Raw genomic sequence first — 20022 nt, forward strand, 5'->3', positions numbered from 1 at the left:
CTCAGAACGCTGACTGTTGCCAATCTCAGATGACATACTGTAAGAGCATACTTTTACAGTATGCTTACATGTATCTACATTCATAAAATCAACACATCCAAACAAAGCAGCACAAGTTAACCCTTTATTCACTGCATAGTGACAATTATTGACTTAAAATTTATACTATATTTATATTAGAGAATAAAAACCAGAGCAATTCCCTCACTCTTGTAAAGATTAACAATCATTCAAATATTAAGCGAGCGATCATTCCAAGTGGTAAAATCACAGAAAGTTAAAATGGCAGTTCATAATGCACCTACGGGTGTGGAGATTAAAATCATCCAACAGGAAGTTGGAAAAATCTATTGTAATGTATAGAAAAAGTACCATTAAAAAAAGTGGAAAATTATTATGACACTGCAAATAAAAATCTGGCTATACTGTAAATCCCTGAATACTTCCCTGTGTCCTCAATATGTAAACATTCAATTTTGCTCTGCCAAAAGTCTGTAATGTGTAACTTTTTAATAATAACAAATGTCTGTTTCACTCTGTGGCGACACAGAGTTTTATATGTGATCACTGAAGGATGGAAGGCGAACGACGGCACCAAACCTCAGGTTAAGGAATTATCCGTAGTTCTCTGGAACAATAGTTTAACAGTGCGATACTGAAACAGAACTTGTTGACGTATGGGCCTAAAGTCGTCTTTTCAGAAAGCTCGACAGGTTTCCCTATTTCTGATGGATTTACTGCCTGCCTTGGTCTTGTTTTTAGTGCAAACAGCCAACACTCCTGTCACAAATGTTGAACACACTATTGAATCTTTGGTTAAATATCTCCTTTAGTCGTGCAACCATGGAAGGGACTTCTGGATGATTCTGGGGGAAAAAAGAACATTGCATTGTTACAATCTTGAAATTCAGAGGTCTAGAAGGGACCGTCTGTCCATGGCAGTTCTTACTTGGTGTTCTGAGGCACAGTTGGTGAAAATGTGTTGAACATCTGACACAAAATCCTTTATCCTTTGGTATTTTTCCGCCTGTAGGTTGTCTGCTATGCTGTCCAGCCATGGCGGAGTCTGGTTGACAGAGGAGGAATCCTCCCTCTGACGGTGTCAAACAAAAATGAAAGAGATGCTCAACACTCTCAGGTTTCAGGTACAAATGCAGCGAGTGAGACCTGCGCGACACTTCATCTAGATCTGCAACTAACGATTATTTATTATGCGTTTAATCGAGTAATCGTTTGGTCCATAGAATGTTGAAAAATGTTGATCAGTGTTGATGATGATGTGCTCAAATGTCTCGTTTTGTCCACAAACACAACATGTTTCAGTTTTAATGATTCCTTTGTTTTATGGAGCAAAGAATCCAGAAAATATTCACATTTAAAATGCTGAAACAATCAGAAATCTAATTTAGTTTCCGCTCTAACTTCATCAGAAATTGAGGTTAACAACTCAGTTTTGACAATTTTAACCCTTCATCTGTTGACTGAAGGAAGTAAGGCTGTTTAGCAACATTTACTGGATCATACGCATGTTACGACTTAATATTCCTCACTCCAGGTGTGTTGGGGAACCTATGCTCCCTTCAGTTAGCATTACAACTCCAATGTTGTTTAGTTTGTCCACTGTGGGCTGTTGTAGCTGCCAAATGTAAACAATTTTACTTCAATTTTGTACCTTTAAATGAGATAATTGACATTGTATCTTACTTTCATCACATTAAGCACACGTCGATGGCCTCAGAACCTTCAAATCATCAACGTTACACATGTATGACCAGTGGAACAGTGGTGAAAGACACTTACAGCACTACTCGAAATTGAAGCAATTTTTCGTGACTCATCAGTGCTGTATAAGCTCAGGAGAAGATACTGACATTCCTGGTGAGGTAAGAGAGAGAATGGATCAGTGACGGAAGCGTGACAGACCCAAAGACAGACGGATGGAGACAGAGAGTCTTGCCGTGTCCTCACCATCAAGTGTGGTGAAACTAGGTGAGACAGAGCGACCTCCGTCTCCACCTGATCACCGAGACGCCATGCCTGAGTGGCGACACAGAACGTGCACATCCATGGACTGCTATCCCTACACACAAAGACACACACAAATATGAACTTAGTGTAACATGAACTGAGTTAGAAATCATACTTAATGTTTTGATTTTTTTATGAATGGACCATTTTGACAAAGTGTTACGGGTGAAAAATATTGAATGGCTCTGTTGAGTTCATGAAGAACGGGCTAACAGAGGAAGCTAAATGGAACTCAGCCGTCATTAAATTGATTATTTACACCTGTTGTTTTACTACTGAGACCTGTCTGTTTTGGAAATACTGTTAAATAAAGTAAATAAAAGTGCACGTGCAACATTTGGAAAGATTTTCTATAATAAAACATTCACATGGCCACAGAATGGATCAACAGATACAGTAAAGGCTGAAAATCTCTTCAGTAAAACATGAAACCACTACTTAGTAATATGCTGTCCATGCTCACCCCAAAACTGCATCGTCCACAGGAGGTAGGTGACACTTCTGGTGGAAGGAGCGCGGGCAGTGATCACACATGACCAGCTCCACTTCTTCCCTTTTGCAGATCCAACACACATCATCATTTTTCTGATCATCCTACCAAGACACACGTCACATGACAGCAATGTTATTTACACAAGCAGTTGTCTCTGCTGACCATTGCATTGTCTTAACAGGCACCTGTTGTGTGAGCCTCATGTATAAACCTGTGCGTACGCACAAAAAGACCATTTTAATCCATACGATAACGAAATAACTGCAAAAAAGTTATTCCGCCACCGCTGCGCCTTTCATGGGAAGAGAAAGGCGATGCCGGTGCGCGCTCGTCTCTGGAACACCGGCATCTTCTTCCTCCCTCCCCAGCTTCCACAACACGATCAGTGACAGTAATGAATCGTCACGTCTGTTTATTCGGTGCGTAATGTGTGGAGATGATGACGTGTGACACTTATAGATTGTTGAAATGATCTGTAAATTCAGCTCACACGGATAAGTCATGTCTAAACATACATGTAACACCAGAAAAAAAACATGCACAGGATCAACTATCAATGCACAGCCAGTTTTTAAGCATCAATATTAATATTAATATTAATATGAGAGCAGTCGCTGTGACCCTGACTTTTAGTTCCTTTGTGCTTATCACTAATTCCTAAAAAACAAACAACCAAAATAATATATTTTATCATCATTAATTGAGGCGTTGATCGCACACTTTCCTTCTTTTCTTTTATTTCCCTCTTTCTTTGCTGCCTCATTTGTCCTTTTTCTTCAGGAAGAAGGCGTCAGAGACGGCGTTTTAGAGTCACTTGTATATTCATTTGTGGGTGGAACAGGGGCGGAGTGTGTTACTCATTCACCTCCGCTCAGTTTCACGTGTGATGGGATGTTTAAAGAAAAGGTGCGCAGGGCTTGGCGTGCGCACGGTTTTTTATAAATCTGAGATTTTCTTTGCGCTCCGTACTTTTCAAATTTTGTGCATACGCTGTCTTTCAGTTTGAAAGCGGCGCACTCTCTTATACATGAGGCCCCTGGAGACTTAAAAAGAAGAAGAAGAAGGAAAACAGTTTGATTTGCAAGTCTCAGATCACACTCCCTACAGGTCTGAAGTGTCTCAATGTGTCCTACTCTGATCAAATCAACTTTTCAACAAACTTACAAGAGCGCTCTCATCTGCCCTGCAACATCTGCACTCACACAGCAGTGAGTGGATCCTCAAGATATTTGCCTGGAACAGACAACATACAGGTTTCCATTAAGAAGTGTCTCAAAACAGAAAATGCCCTTTTTTATGTTTCCATCTAATGCTGTTAAGCAAATAAAATGTACGTTTAACCAGTAGGTGGCGCACCAAGTGCAGGCCATCACAGAAGGATAACTCACAACTTGCTGAGACTTAAAAGAGTGTGATTCCAGCAGTGGATTGCTGCTTGTCATCTATTTTTGTAGTAGGACCATAGACCATCGATCTGTCCAGGTTGTATACTGTATATAGTGGACATAATCTTTCTATAGAGACTATATATTGAGACACAACACATGATCACTGTGAGGGTTTTCCCTCGTATGTAGAAATAGTATATATAGAAAATGTGTGAAATGTTTCTGTTGTTTAACAATATTCTGTACATAGAGAAGTTTCAAAAGCTCAATCTTCTGTCAATCCGTTTTTCCATTCAATTGTCTTTCTCTTTGTTTAATAGTTGAGATGCTTTAGGCTTATTTAGTCCTGTGACTCACGTAAAAAAAAAGAAGAGTAACATGGAGAAAATCAATTAAAAACCCAAATCTTGTAGCTCCCTCATTATGCACCAGGACAAAAACTGTGCATGTTGGTGCCACATGAACACAGAATCTAGTCTAGACTCACAGCCACAGTTACCTCTATGAGGACATTGATTGGTTCTTCTTTCCACTTGATGTCTCTTTTCCAGCTGACGTCTGTCTGACACGACGACGACGCCACCTCCGCAAACTCCACGGGGGTCAACCAGCTCGTCTCTGTGCGAATACATTTCCCACGCGTCCCTGGTGGAGGACGAACAGAGACTGAAGACTTCAAGACCACACGATCTTTGCACTATTCACAAGTCTTTGGTTATCTCAGCAACTATCATGACGGTTGAGTAAACATTACCTGAGCCAAAGCGTTTTCGGTGTAAGGTCGCAGCTACATCTCTGCATGTCACGTTGAACACTTGGCACTCATCTGGCTCAGTCTGCTCCTCACACTCTGCATCCTCATCTGAAATAGACACACAGATCGACCATAGCTACATGAAACTCCTTGTTCAGACCAGGTATTAACTTTTATTAAAGTTCTCTGTAACGTTAACAGTCACAACTAACATGCCTTTTCAAAGACATTGCTGATTAACCCTTAGGGCCAGTTGTGCATATTTTACACGCTCAATTTTTCAATAATTTTGTCAATGCTTGTGCATAAATAATAATAATGATATCATGTAAATTTGTCAGGATTGTGTATGTTTATGTTATCTTGTTATTTCCAGCTCAGCTCCTGCAGTAAGGCTAAAACACGCACCCCCACCAGACTTGCCCGCTGCCACACTTGGAACCTCTAACCTAGTGCAGCCCGGTGTCTTTACAGGAAAAGGAGATGTCTTAAATCATTGTTCTGTTCTTTAACCAGCACCTGTGATATCTGAAGAACTTTGGTGCCGGTCATCCTCCTCATCATCCGTTTCTTCTTCTCCTTGTTCTCCTTCTTCATCTGCATTAAAATGTAAAGATGTGAAATTTAGACATTTTTACCTTTGTAAGCACTGATGCATGTTTTCATTTCGCTCACATATGCAAGTTTACACCTCAACATTCTCATTTCTTTATAAATTCCTGCACAGGAGAAAAAAAGTGTTGCTATATGGCTGCAGGTTTGACTCAAATATCAACACTATGCCCTTGTATCCATTAAAAATAGGGCACATCAGGAGTGCTCGGGCCAATAACTGATACTGATACTGATATAAATCCATCTTTCCCTGCCCCAACTGCAGTGTAATTATCAGATCTTTGTTGTACAAAATAAATAAACGTAAAAAAATAATAGTTAACGAGAGCACAATCATAAAAGTCGAGGTAGGAGCCTCATATCAAGGGATCTTGATACAGGATACATTTTAAACACAATATCGGCCAATACTGATATCATGCCGATAATATTGTGCTTCCCTAAATTAAAAACACTACAGTGCCATAGTTTCTATGCCCAGTTTAAAGACCCAACTAGATTTCTACCATTATTATTTTACAGTTTTACTTTTATCACGTTTTATTGTTTTGTGTTTTGCACCTTGTTGTCACACCTGGATGTTTCTAAACGTGCTTTAGAAACGTGCTACACAGAGTTGACTTGACTTAACATATCATAGTATAATAATAATAATAATAATAATAATAATAATACAACTACTACTACTAATAATAATGATAATGCAAACCTGTCGATGGGAACAGGGATTTCTTGGCCTAAGGGGACACAAAAGAGCAAAAGGGGCCTGATGTGAATAACTGAAAACAATTTCATACATTACTGAGTCAACATTTAGTCATTTATTCATTTCATTACCAATCTTGGTTTCGTCTTGTTTCTTCTTTTGTAGCTTGCAGGTTTTAGATGCCCTTCCTAAATTGAAATTAAATATTTAAAAAAAATCCTCAAATTTCAAATCAAACTGTACAAAGTTGTCAGTACATGTTCTAAAATCAGTACAACGGACCTGTATAAGATTTCTCAGTGGGGTCCCATTACACTGAATGCTCAATTTCCAGTTTTTATAGCTTCCCTTCCCTGCAAACCTCTCAAATTCAGTTGGTGTAAACCACTGTTTCTGGAATGAAATACACTTCTCCCCTGAAACAGAAAGAGAAAAAAACAATGTGTTCAACACGACTTACAAGTTTTATTTAATTGCAATCAATAATAATAATAATAATAATGATAATAATAATAAATTCATTTTTTTTGTCTTTGCAGGAAAGGCAATGATAACAAACTCTCTTTTTCAGTAACTTCAGTCAGTGATGTTGACATTTTCCCTCTGACCTTTTGCCAGTCTGTTTCTGCTTAGCGTTCCATCCTGGGATCCACAGGTCACAGGTAGCAGTTCCTTAAAAATGAGCCCCGTCCAAATGTCACTCTTCTCTCCCTTCTTTAAAGGAGACTCTAGAAATAAAGTTCCACAATAATTATAATCTATTGCTGAGCTTCACATTCATTTTCGTGAGTACAGCGTGTCTTCAGAGAACACCCCCCTTGTTTTCACTATCTTGGATTAGCCCAACCCACTAGAGACAGATCAAGAGAACGACCAGTGGTTTTATTTAATTTGGTGCTTTTCACTTTGGGCTACAGTCAGTCCTCCTCTAACATCCATGTCAAAGACATCAGCAGTGTGGCGGCAAAAAGTCGAGAGAAATAAGAGCAAGTGTTATTTTCCATGACTGGCTCTAACAGAAATAAATGATTGAGCAAAGCCACTTTGTCTTTTAGGAGTGAGACAGTCTACTCTCACAGCAACTAACTGCCTTGTTGCACTTCTCATGGTCACACCAGTGAATCTCCTGCAAAGTCACAAACATTTAGACTGGAACAGAGCATCAACATTCACTTTGCAGCAGTCAAACCTAAAGCTAATATTCAGACATGTTTTACAGGAGAGAAAGAGTGTGAGAGGAAACTCACGGAAACATATTTTTCTTGACTTCTTCCTTTGACTTGGAGCCGACTGAGATGATGCACCAGGCTGCTCCTCATCATCATCATCATCATCGTCGCTATAACAGACTCTTTTTGTTCGCTTCCTCCTCTTTTTCACCGACTTCCCTTGCTCCTCCTCCTTATCGTCTTCCTTCTTTTTCCTTTCATTTGTCTCTTTCTTTTCCACCTTCTCAGGCAGTTTTGTGTCAAATTGGAAAGACCCTGTGATGACATCAACGGCGGGAGGTACAATAAATATCATACACAAATAGATTTTTAAGAAAAATTAAAAGAGCGCAACCAAAAAAATAATGACTTTACTACTGAGATGCACATGTAAATATTCTAATTTCTACAGTGACGGTGAGGAGAATGTCACCATTTTTCATGTAGAAGAGGAGATCAGACCAGTTCTACACAGCATCAATTAAAACAGACAATTATGTCATGCAAGTAAAGACGTGAAGGAAAGACAGCACCTGCATGTTTCAGTTTGGAATACTTGAATGATGTTATAATTATAGTTAATATAATCTGCGTCTAAATGATATATTACTCAAACGCTATGAAAAGATGAACACAGCACAGTGATCACCATTACCGTCCATGAGGCTGCTGCGCAGCAGTCGCAGAGGCGGGTAGTGGTTCATGATTGTATCCTTAAACACGCAGGTCCAGAACAGGTGGATGTGCTGAGACTGCTCCTTCTCCAACTTGTCCAAAATGTCATAAACGCCCTGTTTTTGGTTGTGTTTGCTCTTCATGCGACACACCTTCTGCAGACACACACACACACACACATATAAAGAAGAAACAAGGTGTTGGATGATATGCTATGTGACTCAATAATGACACATTTAGACAGTATTTATCTCATCCGAAAACAAGCGAACTCCAGTCTGTGGGTCTTGGTTTGCTTGCAAGTGAACCGTGTTCGCTTACAGTGATAAATGCAAATGGCCTGTCTAGGAAGTGAGGATAGCTCGCTGCCCCGCCTGCTGCTCATACTGGGCAGCTTCTTATGAAAAATCAACTCACTTTCAACACCAAAGTAAAATCAGAAACCCCAAGACTGTGTATATTTGGTGTTGCACCATTCTTTGTTTTTGTGGTGGATGGATTTTCAGTCCTGGCCAATCGATGAGTTGGGTTTTTTTTCTCCCTGGTCAGTGCTCGATACAGGCAATACCGCCTTAAACAAGCAGCTGCAGTGTGAAAGTGAACCAGGCTCTGTCAAGCAAAACTATCAGACCTGAGCACTTGTGTATGTTTCTGTGTGTGTGTGTGTGTACAGTGGCATTGCAGGGGCGGGCGGGAACAAGAAGCTTTTTATCCTTAGAGTTTCATCCCTCTGATATTCCTACATGTTACAGGGTTAAACAAAAAAACTAAATCAGGTGAAAAATGATGAAAAATGTGCGTCACTGACGTTTGAGAGTTGCTGGGTAAGTTAAGCAAGGAAAGAGCAGAATGACTGAAAGTGGAGCCGAGGGCACAGAAAGTGATGTTATGCATGACTTGGAGTTATCTTCTGAAGCTGATGTCACTGTTGTGTAGTGATGGTTTGGGTATGGCCATAATTAAGCCAGCGAGTAATGTGTGTCTTCGGTCGGTGTCTTCAAAGACAATACAACAAATTAATCAAATTTGAATCACCATTGCCATTTTGGCTGCCATGATTTATTGACATTTATAATGCAGACTAGGGCTGAAACGATTACTCAAATAATAGATTACTAAATGAATCGTCAACTATTTTGATAATCGATTATTCGGTTTGAGTGTTTTCTAAATAATTGAAACCAGTTTCTGTGATTTTTCAGCTTCTTAGATGTGAATATTGTCTGTTTTCTTTGCTTCGTATAACTAAGAAATCATTAAAACGGAATCATTTTGGTTTGTGGACAAAATGCAGATTCTGCAGCGCATCAAATCAAGCTCTTTCTAAAGTCAGCCAACCACAAGGGGGCGAACGAGAGGTTAGGACTTCATTTAGATGCCTGACTGGTATTATATACTATAATTGCATAATTAACCTGTGCAGCTCACCTTGTGGCTGTCCTCGGGAATGAGGTTGTGGTCCCTCAGCTGGTTGAGGAAGGTTTCCGGCTTCTCCATGCAGGACAGCTCTGTTTTATGACAGTGCAAAAACCGCAGCAGTTGCTCTGGCTCCAGGAAGTCCAATGGATTCATCGCTAGTCAGGACTGGAGAAGAAAAAAAGAAAAGAAAACCACGAGCTGCGAAATGTTTACAGTATATGAGTTATCGAAACATAAAGTCTCTGGACTAACAGAGAGTCTCTATCATAAATGAGGAACGCTTATGCGACCACGGAGCTCGTCGCGCGTCTACATTCAGTGACGTTGGGAAAGTGAAACTTATGTTTTGATATTGTAAGTCGCAGTTCCGGTGAGCGCCAGCAGAGGGCGCGGATGTTCAGCTTCTAGTCACAATAGTGCGCACACACACATCATAGGCCCTAATGACATCTTTTTTCATTGGGATGTTTGAATTTCAATTCAATTCAATTTCGATTTTATTTGTATAGGGCCAAATCATAACATACATTATCTCAAGGCAAAATGATTACGTATTACTGACCTCAGCCAAATAGCACTGATTATTATGTCTTTATAGGGCAATTTGTAGGGTTATATTCTCGACCCATGTATTTTTGGGGCCATAGTCCAAAAAGGAAGGTTAACTAACCCTCAATCATATATTTTTTATTACTATTACTATTACTATTATTCTTAACCAGGTGTTGTCTGACAAAAAGCACATAGTGGTAGGCTTTATCTTTGAAACTCCTTACAGGATGATCAAAAATATCTGCAAAAATCAGGTTCTCTGTGAAAATCAGAATTAAAGGAATTCTGGGAATAAAGTCAGAATTCTGAGATTAAAGTCACTGAGATTAAAGTCAAATTCTGACATTAACACCAATTAAGAATTCTGGGATTAGTCGGAATTAAAGAATTCTGATATTAAAGTCGAATTCTGAGGTTTCTGGGATTAAAATCCGAATTAAAGTCGAGTTCTGAGATTAAAATCCGAATTAAAGTCAGAATTCTGAGATTAAAGCCAGAATTAAAGTCAGAATTCTGAGATTAAAGCCAGAATTAAAGTCAGAGTTCTGAGATTAAAGACAGAATTTTGAGATTAAAGACACCAATTAAGAATTCTGGGATTAAAGACACCAATTAAGAATTCTGGGATTAGTCGGAATTAAAGAATTCCGATATTAAAGTCGAATTCTGAGGTTTCTGAGATTAAAATCCGAATTAAAGTCGAATTCTGAGATTCTGAGATTCTCAGAATTCTGACTGGTGCCAATCTCAGATGACATAGGGCAAAAGTATGCTTACATCTATCTACATTCATAAAATGAACACATCCAAACAAAGCAGCACAAGTTAACACTTTATTCACTGTATAGTGACAATTATTGACTTAAAATATATACTATATTTATATTACTATTTTTTTACTCTTGTAAAGATTAAAAATCATTCAAATATTAAGCAAGCGATCATTCCAAGTTGTTAAATCACAAAAGTTAAAATGGCAGTTCATAATACACCTTCAGGTGTGTAGATTGAAATCATCCAGCAAGAAGTGGGAAAAATCAATTGTAATGTATAGAAAAAGTATATGGCTATACTGTAAATCCCTTTACTTCCCTGTGTCCTCAATATGTAAACATTCAATTATTTTGCTCTGCCAAAAGTCTGTAATGTGTAACTTTTAATAATAACAAATGTCTGTTTCAGAGTTTTATATGTGATCACTGAAGGATGGAAGGTGAATGACGGCACCAAACCTCAGGTTAAGGAATTATCTGTAGTTCTCTGAAACAATAGTGTAACAGTGCGATACTGAAACAAGTGCTGAAACAGAACGGTTGATGTAGGGCCTAAAGTCGTCTTTTCAGAAAGCTCGACAGGTTTCCCACCATCAAGTGGTGAAACTAGGTCACCGAGACGTCATTCCTGAGTGGCGACACAGAATGTACACATCCATGGTCTGCTATCCCTACACACAAAGACACACACAAATATGAACTTAGTGTAACATGAACTGAATTAGAAATCATACATAATGGTTTTATTTTTTTATGAATCGACCATTTTGACATGTTTCAGCAGGGAAAGCACAGACAAAGTGTTACAGGTGAAAAATATGAATGGCTATGTTGGATTCACAAATCACGAACAGAGGAAGCTAAATAGAACTCAGCCGTCATTAATTGGATTATTTACAGCTGTTATTTTACTACTGAGACCTGTCTGTTTTGGAAATACTGTTAAATAAAGTAAATAAAAGCGCACATCTTTTAAATTCAGGACTGTAAAATGTGTCATTTAGTGTGTTAAGCATGAAATGCAACAAGCATTAATTGAAACCTTTACAGTTTACAGGCACTTGTTGGCATGAATGGAAAGTTTAAGTGGCCAAAAAAAACATTTGGGAAGATTTGATTTTCTAGAGGCATTTTTTTATAATAAAACATTCACATGGCAATAAATAGGTTTTGAGAAAACACAATGATCCACAGATTGATCAGAAAAGCTCGTCAGATGGGTGAAACCTTTCACTCTGTTAGGGACTGTGAACACCAGCTTCCTCACAACACAAAGTCATGTGATCCACATTGAAGTATTTTAATTGTTTGGTGCTGAAAAAGATAAAAGGGACTCGTCCATCATTCTTGTGATCATTTATACTGACTGTGACCAGCTGTGTTTTCAACACATTACGTAAATAGATTAGCATGTATCACAATATCTGCAGCTGAGTAAAGGTTGAAAATCTCTTCACTAAAACATGAAACCACTACTTGGTAATATGCTGTCCATGCTCACCCCACATCTGCATCGTCCACAGGAGGTAGGTGACACTTCTGGTGGAAGGAGCGTGGGCAGTGATCACACATGACCAGCTTCTCTTCTTCCCTTTTGCAGATCCAACACACATCATCATTTTTCTGTTCATCCTGCCAAGACACAAACTCTCTCTCTTCACTCTCAAATGTATTCACTCTCCAAAAACTCAACAAGTTCATTTCATTTGTACACCCTTAACAACGCCTTTTGCTAACCTTAATCATGCAGGTAATAGTAAACTTATATAGTGGTAAAAAACGCTCTCCGTCACCCATACGTGATCAGTGCTCTTATAAAGACTCAGCGACTCCCTGTGCACCGTCACCATAACAATTTAACATAACATTTTTTGCAGAACTAGGATTAATGCAGAATAAGAAAACCCCATTAGTCTTCAAACAAACTTGTATACACTTACAAGAGAGATCTCATCTGTACTGCAACATCTGCACTCACACAGCAGTGGGTGGATCCTCAAGATTTTTGCCTGGAACAGACAAATCAACAACAGGTTTCCATTAAGAAATGTCACAAAACAGAAAATGCCCTAGGATAACTCACAACTTGCTGATGTAAATAAAGAGTTTAAAAAGTGTGTGATTTCAGCAGTGGATTGCTGCTTGTCATCTATTTTTGTAGTAGGACCATAGACCATCCATCTGTCCATATATATTTATATATATATATATAGGACATAATCTTACTATATAGACTATGTACACTATATATTAGTACACATTTGAGACACAACACACAGTAATTACTGTGAATGTTTTCCCTCATATGTAGAAATAGCAAAGAAAATGTGTCAAATGTTTCTCTTGTTTAACAATATTCTATCCATAAAGACGTTTCAAAAGTTTAATCTTTCATTCATTCGCTGGATGTTTTTCTACTGCACTCCAATTTAGGTTCTTTAACCATTTACAACCTTTATGGGATATTTCGACATATTTGTTTTTTTTTTAAAATTATCAGTTTTTCCATGCAGTTAATTTATGCACAAAGAAGCCATCAATTGTCTTTCTCTTTGTTTAATAGTTGAGATGCTTTAGGCTTATTTAGTCCTGTGACAGTAACATTGAGAAAATCAATTATGGCTCTCAATAAAAACCAAAATCCTGTAGCTCCCTCATTATGCACCAGGATTAAAACTGTGCATGTTGGTGCCACATGCAGAGAACAACAGAGAATCTAGTCTAGACTCACAGCCACAGTTACCTCTATGAGAACATTGATTGGTTCTTCTTTCCACTTGATGTCTCTTTTCCAGCTGACGTCTGTCTGACACGACGCCGCCACTTTCACAAACTCCAAGGGGGTCAACCAGCTCGTCTCAGTGCGAATGCATTTCCCACGCGTCCCTGGTGGAGGACGAACAGAGACTGAAGACTTCAAGACCACACAATCTTTGCACTATTCACAAGTCTTTGGTTATCTCAGCAACTATCATGTGGGTTGAGTAAACATTACCTGAGCCAAAGCGTTTTCGGTGTAAGGTCGCAGCTACATCTCTACATGTCACTTTGAACACTTGGCACTCATCTGGCTCAGTCTGCTCCTCACACTCTGCATCCTCATCTGAAATAGACACACAGATTGACCATAGCTACATGAAACTCCTTGTTCAGACCAGGTATTAACATCCATTCCTGAGTGATCCAATCACATGTTCTGAACACACACACACACACAGAGACACACACACCCTGAATGCACATGTGGCACAAACAAGACAATATTGACCTCGTAAAAGCAAATTACACGAGTCAAGTCAAGTCGACATTGACACAGCGGAGAAACTCAGCTGTACAACAATGAGCAACTTTTATTGAAGTTCTCTGTAACGTTAACAGTCAATGTGTATAGTAAAAAAAAAAAAGAACTGACAAGCCTTTTCAAAGACGTTTAAACAAAACAAAACATAGCAATTTTTGATTCCACTCCCAGTAAAGCATAATACATGCATTTAATCTGGTTGTATATCTACAAGTTCAACCTAATATAATAATGTATAATATTTTTTTATAGCTTTTTCTTTTAAAAAGCACATATTATGCTGTGCATGAGTGTGAGTTTTTGACCCTGCACAAAAAATGATAATGCAAAAAAAATCTGTTGCTACCATCATTGACATATCCCATGCTGTTATAAATCAACAGACTGGTTTTTTTTTATTTTGCATGTAGTATATTGAAAATAGTTTTTCAATACCATCCAAGAACATGGTGGCATCATGACAAAAACGTGGCTGCTAAAGGGTTAAGAATTTTTTTTATATCAATAATTAGGGCAGATGTAGATCGGGTTGGACCGGGTTTCCAACTCTCAATTAAATCAGGGAGAAAAAACAAAAACACACGACTTGTCGACTCGTGCCAATGGCGTCGGCTTTTCTAAGGAGAATAAGATCACACCCTAATCACACCCTCATTTTTTAAAGTGATTAGTGTCTTTACAGGAAAAGGAGACGCATCTTAAATCATTTTCTGTTCTTTAACCAGCACCTGTGACATCTGAAGATCTCTGGTCCTGGTCGTCCTCCTCATCGCCATCGTCCATTTCTTCTTCTCCTTGTTCTCCTTCTTCATCCGCATTGAAATGGATAAAGATGTTAAATTTAGACCGTTTAACCTTTGAAGGACTGATGCTCTGTTTGAATGTTTTCATTTCGCTCACATATGCAAGTTTACACCTCAAAAGTCTCATTTCTTTATAAATTCCTACACAGGAGAAAAAAAGGGTTATATAAGGACATATTATACCCTATTTCTCCAAGTTAAAATAGTTCCCTGGTGTCCTAATGAACATGTCTGTGAACATGTCAAAATACCATAAGGATGAAGCACCATAGCAGTTCAATAACCCTGCCAAAACGGCCCCTTTCAGAATGCTCGGTTTTGTGCCTGGTCCCTTTACATGCAAATGAGACACAGGCAAACACACCCACTTCGTCCAGGGGGTGTGTCGCTACCATGCTACCATGACAAGAGTTACATGTGAACCGTGGGAGAAACATGGCTGGTGGAGGAAACATTGCGTTTAGGGCTGGGCGATTGATCGATTTTAAATCGAAATTGGATTTATTTGTATGGACGATGTTAAAAAAATGAAAATCGATTTTTCTGATTTTTCCTTTTTACTGCGCTCACTGCGCCTGTTCCCTCCGCTCCATTCCTCTCCCCCTCCCCCCACTAGTTCTCTGACAATATCAACATGGCAGTGTGTGCAGAAAACAGCAAGAGTGCCGTCACAGGAAGAGACGTCCGACACGAGGATCAAGCCGAACACTGCCGAACTGTAAATCAGTTAAAAAGACTTAGGGACAGCACCGCTGATCGCCACCACCACAATAATAAAAACGTGGGTTAATCTATATAATTTAATAGGTTAATTATTATTATAATACTAATAATAATAATAATGATGATAATAAAACAAACCTGTCGATGTCAATGGGAACAGGGATTTCTTGGCCTAAGGGGACACAAAAGGACAAAAGGGGCCTGATGTGAATAACTGAAAACAATTTCATACATTACTGAGTCAACATTTAGTCATTTATTCATTTCATTACCAATCTTGGTTTCGTCTTATTTCTTCTTTTGTAGCTTGCAGGTTTTAGATGCCCTTCCTAAATTGAAATTAAATATTTAAAAAAAATCCTCAAATTTCAAATCAAACTGTAAATCAAGTTGTCAGTACATGTTCTAAAATCAGTACAACGGACCTGTATAAGATCTCTCAGTGGGGTCTCATTACACTGAATGCTCAATTTCCAGTTTTTATTGCTTCCCTTCCCTGCAAACCTCTCAAATTCAGTTGGTGTAAACCACTGTTTCTGGAATGAAATACACTTCTCCCCTGAAACAGAAAGAGAAAAAAACAACGTGTTCAACTCGACTTACAAGCTTTATTTAATTCCAATCAATAATAATAATAATAATAAATTCATTTGTACAGGGTTTTTTGTCTTTGCAGGAAAGGCAATGATAACAAACTCTCTTTTTCAGTAACTTCAGTCAGTGATGTTAACATTTTCCCTCTGACCTTTTGCCAGTCTGTTTCTGCTTAGCATTCCATCCTGGGATCCACAGGTCACAGGTAGCAGTTCCTTATAAATGAGCCACGTCCAAATGTCACTCTTCTCTCCCTTCTTTGAAGGAGACTCTAGAAATAAAGTTCCACAATAATTATAATCTATTGCTGAGCTTCACATTCCTTTTCGTGAGTGCATTTTATTGTTCATATCTGATATACATTGCAGATTTAGGAGGAAGGAAGGCAGTCATAAACATATTCACGTTATGGGTAAAAGCATGAAAACACAGTCTAAAGTAAGAGCAGGAGAAATACAAATACAGAAGACCGATATGAAACAAGGTCAACAATAGCAAGGCAAAAATCACACACAGTCGCTGCCAAACTACGACCACATTTTTAAATTCCAAATGACTAATTTCTTGCCTCAAATGATCTTAAAACTGCGTTCCGTGACACAGGAAAAGTTTGATTTGTAGTTTTTACTTACTTTACTTGTGTGTTTTTTCCATAGACAACACATTAAGTATATGCCTTATGATCACAAGTATATACTCTCTAAGTAAAGCTTTTGATTATCCACCTGCGTCCTTCTCATCTGATCTGATGTAAACTTCTGGTCGACAACATTCACTTTGCAGCAGTCAAACCTAAAGCTAATATTCAGATATGTTTTACAGGAGAGAAAGAGTGTGAGAGGAAACTCACCGAAGCATATTTTTCTTGACTTCTTCCTTTGACTTGGAGCTGACTGAGATGATGCACCAGGCTGCTCCTCATCATCATCATCATCATCATCATCGTCGCTATAACAGACTCTTTTTGTTCGCTTCCTCCTCTTTTTCACCGACTTCCCTTGCTCCTCCTCCTTATCGTCTTCCTTCTTTTTCCTTTCATTTGTCTCTTCCTTTTCCACCTTCTCAGGCAGTTTTGTGTCAAATTGGAAAGACCCTGTGATGACATCAACGGCGGGAGGTACAATAAATATCATACACAAATAGATATTTAAGAAAAATTAAAAGAGCGCAACTAAAAAGTAATGACTTTACTACTGAGATGCACATGTAAATATTCTAATTTCTACAGTGACGGTGAGGAGAATGTCACCATTTTTCATGTAGAAGAGGAGATCAGACCAGTTCTACACAGCATCAATTAAAAACAGACAATTATGTCATGCAAGTAAAGACGTGAAGGAAAGACAGCACCTGCATGTTTCAGTTTGGAATACTTGAATGATGTTATAATTATAGTTAATATAATTTGTGTCAGGGCCCGTCTAAATGATATATTACTCAAACGCTATGAAAAGATGAACACAGCACAGTGATCACCATTACCGTCCATGAGGCTGCTGCGCAGCAGTCGCAGAGGCGGGTAGTGGTTCATGATTGTATCCTTAAACACGCTGCTCCAGAACAGGTGGATGTTCTGAGACTGCTCCTTCTCCAACTTGTCCAAAATGTCATAAAGGCCCTGTTTTATGTTGTCTTTGCTCTTCATGCGACACACCTTCTGCAGACACACACACACACATATATAAAGAAGAAACAAGGTGTTGGATGATATGCTATGTGACTCAATAATGACACAGATTTAGTATTTTTCTCATCCGATCTCTGGTGTGGACCAAACAAGCGAACTCCAGTCTGCATGAAAATGTGGATCTTGGTTTGCTTGCAAGTGAACTGTGGTGCCGTTTGCTTACAATGAAAAATGCAAATGGCCTGTCTAGGAAGTGACGATAGCTCGCTGCCCCGCCTGCTGCTCATACTGGGCAGCTTCTTATGAAAAATAAATTCACTTTCAACACCAAAGTAAATAAAAAAAATGCAGCAATAAAGTTATACGGAACAAGTTTAAAGAATTATTTTTCATGATCTTGGAAGAGCTATAAATATTAAAACAAGCGAAAGCAACTCAAGAATTTCAAACAAGCATGTTAAATATATGAAATGGCTAATCTACCCAAAAGCAAAAGAATTACAATTTAAAATGATCAATGTTATTATCCAGCTGCAGACTCATTAAAAAGAAGATTTGGTTTGGAGGTGGAGCCAAGTGGTTTCTGTCAATCAGAAAGTGAAACTATTGAGCACCTTTTTTATTCATGTCCGGTAGTGACCCCAGTTTTGGCAATCCATGTATGACTGGTTAAAAAGTAAAACAGATAACATTACACCATTTAATAAGGATCAAGTTCTGGTATATAATAAAAATGTCCCCCAAAAAATGTCTGATCTAATTAATATAATTATAATTTTAGGAAAATATCACACACACTTGTAAGTGGAAAGGTAAATCACCGTCACTGATGTGTCATAAAAATAAGTTGAACAAGTACTTCGAAGCCTAAGGTTTATTGGCAGATGAATATGAAGGAATTCGTGGGCCGATTGAAGCTGCTGTGCTCTGCAGAGCATTGGATGTAGAGGAGTCTCATTTAGAGAGGATGCCTTGATTTGTAACCTCAACAAAGACTTGTAGATTTGATTTGATTTTTGATAATAGAGTGACGAGATGCAATTTTATATTCCCTTTGAGGTATTTTTGGATATGTGTACTGGAAAAGTTAAATAAAGAAAAACAAATAAATAAAAGCTCACCTTGTACCTGTCCTCGGGAATGAGTTTTTGGTCCCTCAGCTGGTTGAGGAAGGTTTGCGGCTTCTCCATGCAGGACAGCTCTGTTTTATGACGGCGGAGAAACTCCCGCAGTTGCTCAGGCTCCAGGAAGTCCAATGGATCCATCGCTCGTCAGGACTGGAGAAGAAAAGAAAAAGAAAAGAAAACACCAGGAGTTGCTAGATGTTTACAGTATATGAGGAATAGAAACATAAAGTATCTGGATTAACAGAGAGTTTCTATCATAAATGAGGAACGTTTCTCCGACCACGGAGCTCGTTGCGCATCTACATTCAGTGACATAAGAAAAATGTGAGACTGATGTTCTGATGTTGTACGTCGCAGTTCCGATGAGCGCCAGCAGAGGGCGCGGATGTTCAGCTTCTAGTGGCGATAGTACACACACACATCATAGGCCCTCACAACATGTTGACCTTTTTTTCACGGGGATGTTTGAATTTGTGTGCAAAATGATTATGGATTACTGACCGCAGCCAAATAGCTCTGGTTATTATGACTTTATAGGGCTACTTGTAGGGCTATGTTCTCACCCATGTATTACTATAGCACATAGTGCTTTTTTTTAATTGGAGGCTAGCTTGTTATCCACTTAGAAAACTCTTGACGTAAATTGTGCTTCCCAACTTCAGTTTCCCTTGAGTCGATAAATATCTTCATTCTTGTTTTTTTGTTACTTGCCTACCAGTGAGACTTTGTTCCAAGGTTTGAAACTGCAACGCTAATTCCGCACTTTTTAGACCTCCTTCCCATAATGTAAACCATGTCAGCCATCTTTGCTAACAGTTACGCTAACAGGACAAAGTAATGTAACGCTACTGTTAGGCTAAAGGTTACTATTGTTGTGCAACAGAAAAATCACTACATGACATTATCTTTACTGTACCTCTGTCTTTGTTATGTTTGTCTTCCTTTTCTTTTCTTTTTTTTTCTTTCCCTGGGCACTGGAAAGTCTTGGTGGTTTTGACATTGTAGTCAAATTGTCAGAGAGCAGGTAGAGTCTAATCAGTGGGGAGGCGGCTTATTTAAGTGTTGTTATTATTACTTAATAGGCTTTGTTATGCAGTTAAATCAATGTGGACATATTTTTTTCATAGTAAGAAATAATAGCACCAAATAATTTTAGTATAAAAATATTTTAAGTCAGACTTTTTTTTCTTCCCCTACTGTGGCGACCCCCAGATGGCGGCACCCTTAGCATTTGCC

At 38.6% G+C, this 20022-nt stretch overlaps 2 protein-coding genes across 5 annotated transcripts; both read right to left on the bottom strand.

Moving 5' to 3' along the window:
- Positions 1–111: 111 nt before the first annotated feature.
- On the bottom strand, positions 112–19805 carry LOC122785455 (nuclear body protein SP140-like protein). Of its 3 annotated transcripts, XM_044051253.1 has the most exons (17): positions 19703–19805; positions 18781–18936; positions 17515–17689; positions 16883–17125; positions 16184–16303; positions 15864–15997; positions 15711–15767; positions 15577–15610; positions 14641–14718; positions 13607–13714; positions 13355–13497; positions 3686–3754; positions 2492–2622; positions 1969–2080; positions 1801–1875; positions 950–1093; positions 112–866 (listed from the first exon to the last, which is right to left on the bottom strand). In XM_044051253.1, exons 2-17 carry the CDS (start codon positions 18922–18924, stop codon positions 759–761), a joined length of 1875 nt encoding a protein of 624 aa, XP_043907188.1. In that variant the 5' UTR covers positions 18925–18936; positions 19703–19805; the 3' UTR covers positions 112–758. The 3 variants fall into 3 exon arrangements, with proteins under 3 accessions (XP_043907188.1, XP_043907187.1, XP_043907190.1); XM_044051252.1 differs by lacking the exons at positions 2492–2622; positions 3686–3754; positions 19703–19805 and adding exons at positions 12113–12243; positions 12552–12620 and having other exon boundaries at positions 18781–19111; XM_044051255.1 differs by lacking the exons at positions 14641–14718; positions 19703–19805 and having other exon boundaries at positions 18781–19111.
- LOC122785489 (nuclear body protein SP140-like protein) lies at positions 5948–9606 on the bottom strand. 2 transcript variants are annotated; one of them, XM_044051313.1, is made up of 7 exons: positions 9296–9606; positions 7848–8019; positions 7232–7468; positions 6593–6712; positions 6267–6400; positions 6116–6172; positions 5948–6015 (listed from the first exon to the last, which is right to left on the bottom strand). In XM_044051313.1, the coding sequence occupies exons 1-7, from the start codon at positions 9437–9439 to the stop codon at positions 5965–5967; spliced, it is 915 nt and encodes a 304-aa protein (XP_043907248.1). In that variant the 5' UTR covers positions 9440–9606; the 3' UTR covers positions 5948–5964. The 2 variants fall into 2 exon arrangements, with proteins under 2 accessions (XP_043907248.1, XP_043907247.1); XM_044051312.1 differs by having other exon boundaries at positions 7848–8022.
- Positions 19806–20022: the final 217 nt, after the last annotated feature.

The sequence above is a fragment of the Solea senegalensis genome, linkage group LG19, assembly GCF_019176455.1.
Source record: "Solea senegalensis isolate Sse05_10M linkage group LG19, IFAPA_SoseM_1, whole genome shotgun sequence".
Classification (NCBI taxonomy): Eukaryota; Metazoa; Chordata; class Actinopteri; order Pleuronectiformes; family Soleidae; genus Solea; species Solea senegalensis.